Source organism: Castanea sativa, chromosome 6 (assembly GCF_040712315.1).
Source record: "Castanea sativa cultivar Marrone di Chiusa Pesio chromosome 6, ASM4071231v1".
NCBI lineage: Eukaryota > Viridiplantae > Streptophyta > Magnoliopsida > Fagales > Fagaceae > Castanea > Castanea sativa.
In genome coordinates this window covers 57,290,292-57,298,718 of record NC_134018.1, presented here as the reverse complement: position 1 = coordinate 57,298,718, position 8,427 = coordinate 57,290,292, and the positions used below count along the sequence as shown (strand labels likewise).

The window sequence follows — 8,427 nt, the reverse complement described above, 5'->3', positions numbered from 1 at the left end:
AAACTAGTCTAGACCGGTTCTCATCTCCAACTCCAATCTGCCTTCTCATGTATCTCAGGCCTTTGTTAGAGATGGGTTCAGGCCAGTTTTTTTTTTGTTTCTCCCCTGTTTCAGGTTGAGTTTTTTGAGCAATAAAGTATTTATTCAGGAAAAAAAAAATGACCTAATCAAATGTTCATTTTCTTACAGAGACTCACAGCTGGCCATATTAAAATAGAATAATATTACTAGATAGAACAATTTCCTTTTCTTTTGTTTTAACTATCAGAATACCTACTGAAGTTTGGAGAAGGGATTCAAGATATAAACAAACATGAAAATAGGATTGTGCTAGCTACCTGATCTTATTACCCAATCAAAGAGTCAGGCTCACTAAATATTGTAACAACTCAAGCATTTTGATCTTGGCAACTTAATCCTAATCACAATGCAAAGAGAGAGAGAGATCTTGGCCATCTCGGCTATGTAAAAGCCAAAGGCAAGCCCCACATCTTTTCAATATTTTCCTGATCTTGGCCTGTATTATTAAGAAATTATTACAAAATGAAAGATAATATTATCCTTATATAAAGGTGATATGAGATACTGTTTTCTATACAATGAGATCAAAATATTTTACAAATGCAAAGTTGTATTTTATATACAACAGGATGGCAATTTTATGTGGTTGCAAACTCTCAGATTCAACCCAAAAAACAAAACCAATGAAAGAAATACGGAATAGTATATTTTTTTTGAAGTATAAACAATATGTAGTACCAAAAAGAAAGGAAACTTTTAGATTTTTCAATGCTGTTGCAGCCACTCTTGAATGGCAGAACGAAGAGCATGGTTGGGGACAAGATTACAGTGTTCAAGCTTCACATTTGTCATTGGTGAAGTATCATGCCCACTGTCCAGCCATCCTCTCAAAGCCTCTGCTTCATAAGTAAAACCATCTGCTGCCACATGTGGATCTTGCATAACTTCCTGCAAGTTTGCAAAATATATGACAACAAAATCCAGTAAATAAAGATCATGCATTAATAGTTTCCTTGATAAAACATTTAGATCATTGCTATATTTCTCACATACTAATGCTATGTTTGAAAGTTTTGAGAGAGAGGAGAGGAGAGAGAAGGAGAGTAGTGGAAAAGAGAGTAGAGGGCAAATTTTATTCTCCACCTTATTTGGATGTTTTTAAAATTAAGTAAGGGGGAAGGGAATAATTAGTCTTTTCATTTATAATTTTGTTAATATAATAAGAGCAAATTTGGTAATTCATTTGGTCAAGCATTTTTATGCTCCACTCTCCCTCCAAATCTTTCCAATTTGGGAGAATTAAAAATGAGGGGTTATAAGTAGTTCAAACCCCTTCAAAACCCTCCAAATTCCTCCCCCTCCTTCCTTAAAAAACATCCAAACAAGGTAATTTGATTACTCTCCCTCCCTCTACTCTACTCCCCTCCTTTTTCCAACATCCAAACATAGCATAAAGGTTTAGGAGGATGCAGTCACAAAAGTTAATCCAGTCTAAGATATATTGGAAAATATTAGGAAAGAAGAACCTACATGGAAAATGGGGCAAATAAAATATGGAGGAGGTTGGAAATGCTCTTCAGAACCCAACCGAAAGGAAGATGAACCTCCAGATGAAGCCCTCATTGGTTCAAGCACCCTCCAGACGTCTGAGCCAAGGTCTGGCCGGCTCCTTCGGTTAATCTCACAACACCTCAATGCCAAACAAGCCAACTGTTCAGCCTGCACAAATGGCCAATCCCCAGCCAAAGGATCCAAAAGGGCTTTCAAATTTCCAGAATCTAACGCATATTGAACTTCCTTTGTTATCCCCAAGGCTGACCTACCAGTCAACAACCGTAATAATATAATTCCAAATGAATAAACATCTGACTTTGGAGTAAGCTCTGCCGTGGAAAGGAACTCAGGATCCATATATGCAAAAGTGCCCTTTGGGTCAGTTTTCCAATACAGTGTTGAGTTGTTGCTTAAACTTTCATCTTGAGATAATAATCGACAGATTCCAAAGTCGCTAAGTTTGCTAACGAAGTTAGCATCAAGGAGAATGTTCGCCGGTTTCAAGTCTCCATGGATTATGCTGTTTGGTTTACATGAATGAAGAAAGATGAGGGCAGAGCACAACTCTGCAGCAATGCGTATTCGAATTTGCCATGATAATGGGGGACTATTGTCCTTGCAGCTGAGGCGATCTTCAACGCTTCCATTTGGGAGGTACTCATAAATAAGAGCCCAAGCATCTGGGCAGGCTCCAATGAGTGTAACTAGATTGGGATGCCTCAACTTACTCAAGACATCAACCTGAAATAGAACCAACCAATGTCACACAATGCCAAACTTGCAATCAATTTAATTTTCATTCTCAAAGAGCAGATACGGTTTTTTTTTTTTTTGGTAAAAAAATAACCTACTACAGAATTTAGTTAAAAAAAAATTGAATAAGGAAATTGAATAACAAATTTCTTGCTATCCATTTCTTAGTTTCTGATAAGCTCACATTTTTATATATTATAAATGTACAAACAATTTTATGCCATTATCAAAACATCGTTTAATGCTGCATCAAATTGTGAAAATTGGATTGGACTGGACTTTTTGAGTGTGTGTTGAGTCCTACATCAGACGTTTACTAGGTAAATATTGGGTTTACAAGTGATTACGAAGAGTCCAAACTGTCCTTTTGGGTTGTAAGTGCAAATGTGGAAAGTGCTTTCCTCAGGTCATTACAAAAGTAATAACTGATAAATGATTTTAGATTGTATTGACAACTAAAAAATGGTACATGTTCAAGTACACTTAATTAATTTATGAAGATGAGCAATAAAAGATGATGAGAGAACCAAACCAAATTAAGAGTAGTATAATTTAGGTCAACAAACCTTCATAACATGCATTAATCTAAATGGGTACAATTTCACTTGAGCCAACACCTATTGATTACACTCCATAAAATTAATATTTGCTTAAGCCATTTATCCAGTTCATAATATAGCAAACAAATTTATTAAATGAAATTACAAGACCATACCACTTGGGTCCTAGACTCCTAGTATTTTTGATGTGCTAATAGCCTTGTGAATAACAATTACACTCATGGAGAAGATTTAGATTTTCAACTCTTCTAGACAACAAAACATACAATGATCCTAATAAAAAATGATGTAGACATTTAATTCATCTAAAATAAATACACAGAATTCAAACCATCTTACCTCCTGCTGAAATTCTGATGGGCCTTGCAAGCTATGAGAGTGTAGCATTTTTATAGCCACTTGGGTGTGACGCAGGACACCTTTATAAATGTTCCCATATCCCCCTTCTCCAATCTTCAGGGAAGGATCGAAGTTTCTAGTTGCTTCATCAAGTTCTGAGAAAGAAAACTCAGAGAAGAACTGAGGCATGCGTGTGCTTGAGGATTCTCCTTGTTTCTTCCTCAGCTCCTCAGCTTCTTTAAGTGCAATGTCTCTCTCTGTCTGCAACTCATCTCTCTCTTTCTTATAATTTTGCAAGAGTTCCACAGCAGAGATAATCTTCTGCTCCAACTCCTTCACCATTTGCTCAGATTCTGCGATTTGCCTCTCCATTGATGATTTCAGATCTAGGGCAATTTCAAGTTCTTCCTTGACTTCGGTACACAGGTTATTAATCTTTTCAAGTTCTTTCTTTTCTTTTGCTAGTGCTTGCTCCAATTCTTTCCTTTGCTTCAATGCCTCGAAATAAAAGATTTCTGATGCTTTAGCCTGTAAATTGCATAATTGGCAATTTGCATAGGATAATGAGATTTTTTTAAGTTTACACTCTGAGATATCCATATAAGCAACTCAATGCAATTGAAAATGACGCCCACTTCCTTTGAATTATCTAAAAACATTGGTCTAGATAGTGTTATATATGCTCTACCTCTTAGTTGGACCATCATGGAAGCATTTAAACAAGATCAAACTATTTTATCATTAAGAACCAATGTTAACAGGGAGGAATACCCATACACTAAGCCCACTTAACTATTCTTCATCTTCTTATCGTAAATATGGTTAAAGGACTTAAGGTATGTGATAGTCAGTACAAGGTGCGTAGTATGTAGACAATTCCACTCCATAGGACGTAAGCATCACCTTTCTTTAATATGTTAATTTGTACCCATGAGGCTATAACATATAACTGAATTTCAGGGTTTTTTGCTTTTGTTTTTGTTTTCCCCCAATCCACATAAACAAAATCAGCTCCATAATGGATAGTAATAAATAAGTACCCAGGATATAAGAGAAATACCCGCCGTATGGAATCAATGGCATCCTTTTCAGCTTTCCCACGCTTAACAGTCTCTTGAAATGCTTCTCGCTTTGCATTTCTGGCCTCTGCCATGGCTTGTTCAAGTTTGTCATAAAAAGTATCATCTATACTTCCATCCTGCAAGAATCCGTCAATCATTAAAAGTTAAAAACCATTCCTATTATTTGGTCAATGATACGCTTGCTTGACTAAAGAGAAAGGTAAAATGATTCTTACAAAATCCGAACTTACAACTTAAAACATAAACTTGGTCCATCCATAACATTAATGTGAATGTCCTACAAAAATGTTAGCACATACCAGTACACTGGGAGGGGAAGACTGATGAAGATCCTCTTTATACTGACAGAGTTCACTTAATTCTAAGCCATTCTCACTTCCCTCAGTTCCCACATACGGAACAGTAGCTAGCTCACTAGAAAAGCAAGAGTAATCAGAACCCTGATGAGGACTGCTTCCAGATAACCCATCTGATTCACAGGAATCCCCATCTGCATCCAAATTGCTTTTTGGAGCTGAAAGCCCTTCGGTGTTATCTGGGGAAAAACCCAATGTCTGAATATTGACAGACCTTACTCTTCTGAAAAGATCTTGAGCAGGATTACTGAGTGCTACCCGAGTAGTGGGCACCACTGTAATAGATTGTGACCTCAAATGGTTTGGTTGTCCAGTTTCATTGTTTGGACTCACTTGAAACAGAGGAGAAGCAAACTCAACATCAGCTCCATGTAAATTACCTTCCCTGTTTTGATATGATACTTGTATTAGTTATCATATTGGGAGTGGCTTAGATGAGTTTAGTTCACTTCCATGGTACGTCGTTAAAAAAAAAAAAAAAAAAGCTGCTCCCTTGGGAATACATTCTTCATCTAATCACATATTTTCTCAACATATCAGCACAGATCAGCATTGCAAATGTAAAAACAAATTTTGAGCAAACCTGTTATGGATAAGGTTCCCCCTGCAGACAAATTGAATGTGACAGTATGCAGGTGCTTGTTGGCGTACGTAAATGGCTTTCTTAGACTTGAGGTCCATCATTCTCCTGCAATTTTAGGCAGTAAGGTAAAAATCTAGTTATACAGGTGTACATGCAAGATTCAAATCAGAGGATCCTTGATACAGGTTACTTACAACTAACAATATGCTGAATTCACTAACATCATCAAACAAAATGGTGAATACCAAAGAGTATGGTACTCATTGAGTTTTTTTTTTTGGGGGGTGGGGAGGGGTTGAATTCCACAAGTTGGAAACAGAAGTAATGATAGTGCTTCATTGAAAAGAGTATTAACAAGTAGTTGGCAGAGGCTACCATCAAAGTCATCCCCTTAAAGAAGGATATCTAGAAAGGCATGTCTAATTGCATGGTGAACTGATTGTTCCTGACAATACCTTTTATTAATTATTTATTCATATGCTTAAATGATTTTGAATAGGCTACTTAAATTCTCTCTTTTCAGTCACCCTGGTATGTTCTGCAGAAAGCAATTACAGATGGGACCCATAACATCACCGTACGCTGAATGAACAAAAATATCTACTAAATAAAGCACATCCATCAGAATTTCCCAATTACTTTATCTTGTGAGATCCACAATGGATGTACAGAAAACTAAATTAACAACATGATTAAGCACATCAAAACAGTTCCTAAGTGGTTTGTACCTTGAATAGTGTTTGTCTGCAGCTGCTCCCATGACAAGCTCCCTGATTCCATGCTGGCGGATGAGCTCCACTATTCCTTTTTCGATGCTATCCATTTCAATATGTACTTTCTCAGCCCGTACCTACATTAAAAAGTTCCCAAATTCAATACAAACCAGAAAGTGCAACAACTACTGCAATCCAACATTTCAATATGATCCCCAAGATATTAGGATCATGAATCCTGCTGTTAAAGAGGTTCAGGAACTATTAGATAACACTACTTCAATATTTATATCCTATCATGTATACCCATTCTAATAACTGTCATCCAAAACATTTAGCTTCATAGTCTTCTTACCCAATTCATGAATGAACTTATAAAGTTATTCAATTTTAGAATACAAACTATTCACAAAGGCAAAACAATTCAAAAACCTTCCAATACATTTGGACAGAGAGACAGAAGACATATTATACCCCCATTCGGCGGCAGATAAGAAGATATTCATCAAGGGTCTTCTGCATATGTTGCCTTTCAATTTCTCGGTACGCCTTGACTTCCTTTTCTTTCATTGTGCTTGCTGGAAACTTTGTTCCCACTATAAAATCAAGAAAAACAAATACAATATATTAAGTTCTAGAGGAGCTAAAAGCCCTTAAAAAAGATGCTGGAAACTGCAAGACAGTATGATCATCAAACTCTAATCCGACTAAGTAAAAGCATATAAAAGATTTAGCCAAATTCAATTAAATCATTAGTTTATGAGTTTAAAATTACAGACAATTCCTAGAAAATTAAGATTGAACAATTTTTCAGAAATTGTAAACCAAATTTTAGAACCTCCTTGGCTATGGCCAATTTTTTTTTTTGGGTCCAAAATTTCTCTTCTATAAGAAATTCAATTCAAGGCCCAATCTGAATACCAATTTAAAACATTATACTACCTGCAAATTCTAAAAATACATTCAGGAGGAGGCAAACCATACACTTGTGTTGTGTGTGCACGAAAATAAACATATTTATGCTGCAGACTTACTCATGGGTATCATCTGTGCAGGCTGATGAACATGAATGATGCAAACTTTCTTCCCTCCTGATTTCTGTAATGTCCATACCAAGGTAGATTTACTATCCTTCACATCTTTTGCTACTGCAACATATATTATATCTTCAATTCTGCTCACCACTGAGTCTCCTTCAATTTCTTGCCTACTTGCCATATGCACTCTAATGGTATGGGTCCTTTGGGTGATTGCAGACACAGGACTCACCATAGCCATGCTAGTAACTACTGTAGAACTCTTCCACCTTATGAATACTTCTTCTCTTTTCTAGGTTGAGCAACCAAATTCAACTTTTTCTCTTTCTAATTATGGAACTTAAAAAGCAGCATCTGAAACTACAACTTGGTAACGCTTTCTCTCTCTAAAAAACAAAAAACCATAAATACAAATCTAATCTTTAATTCAGTAACTTGATAATAGAAATAGCAAAAATCTCAAACAACCCAATTCAACCTTCTCCCTCTACAGCTCAAACATACCAAATTCAACTCTTTCTGTCTCCAAATTCTTCAACTTCAGAACTAAAAGAACATAAAAAAAAAAAAAAAAAAAACCCCTACTACCCAATTCAATTTTCTCTCTCTAGAACACTCACAAACCAAATCCAGGCCCTCTTCAGAGCACAACTGTAAACAATTTCACCCAATAAAAACTCCCCCTTTCCCTGAAACCCAGTCTATATGATCTTGGATTTGGGTTTCAACCCTATCCTTCTCACCAAGATTTTCTGGGGTAGATACTATGAATCTCAAACTCAAAGAGAAAAATCAAAACTTTGGAAAGAACAGTAAAAAAGGGCTGGTGGGTTGGTTAGTGAGGTTTGTTACGTGTATAGTAGATATGTGATTGAGAGATTTGAGAGAACCAAAAGTCTGGCTTGTCTTGAACTAAAAATGATTGTACCATACCAACGATGAGATTGTCTTTCACAAATAAAATATAAAACGAGAACTCTCCAAAGTTAGATTAACAATTCTATGGAGGGTCCATAGTCCAACTTTTCTCTTTCTTTTAAAACCACGTTATACTTTACTTGCTTTTTAGTTCTCTTCCTTCGAGAAGAAGCTTCCTTGAATACGCTGCATCGCCCTCCACAACTCACTAATGTACTTCATATTTATGTTCCCATAAACCAAATTGTAAATCACAACTTGGAGTGAAACTTGCATGAGGGTGTCCTCACGTTCTTTACCTTGTACCTCACTTCCTATAATAGACAAATGGACAAAAAAGATGATAACTTTGAAGAGAGTTTTTCTCACAAATCAGTTATTACTTATTAGCGTGATTGGTGAGTGAAAAATGTCAAAGAGGACTTATCATCTTATTTTTATCGATATTGAGTGGTTTAGTGGAAGTGTTTAATTAGTAAAGTCCCTTATCATATATAGGGAAAAAAATTCG

General features: G+C 36.1%; 1 protein-coding gene across 1 annotated transcript; it reads right to left on the bottom strand.

Moving 5' to 3' along the window:
* Positions 1-533: 533 nt before the first annotated feature.
* Positions 534-8,115, bottom strand: LOC142640428 (U-box domain-containing protein 33-like). The gene is made up of 9 exons (XM_075814512.1): positions 6,996-8,115; positions 6,436-6,557; positions 5,977-6,098; positions 5,249-5,353; positions 4,609-5,050; positions 4,288-4,425; positions 3,228-3,755; positions 1,552-2,316; positions 534-969 (listed from the first exon to the last, which is right to left on the bottom strand). The coding sequence occupies exons 1-9, from the start codon at positions 7,237-7,239 to the stop codon at positions 787-789; spliced, it is 2,649 nt and encodes an 882-aa protein (XP_075670627.1). The 5' UTR covers positions 7,240-8,115; the 3' UTR covers positions 534-786.
* Positions 8,116-8,427: the final 312 nt, after the last annotated feature.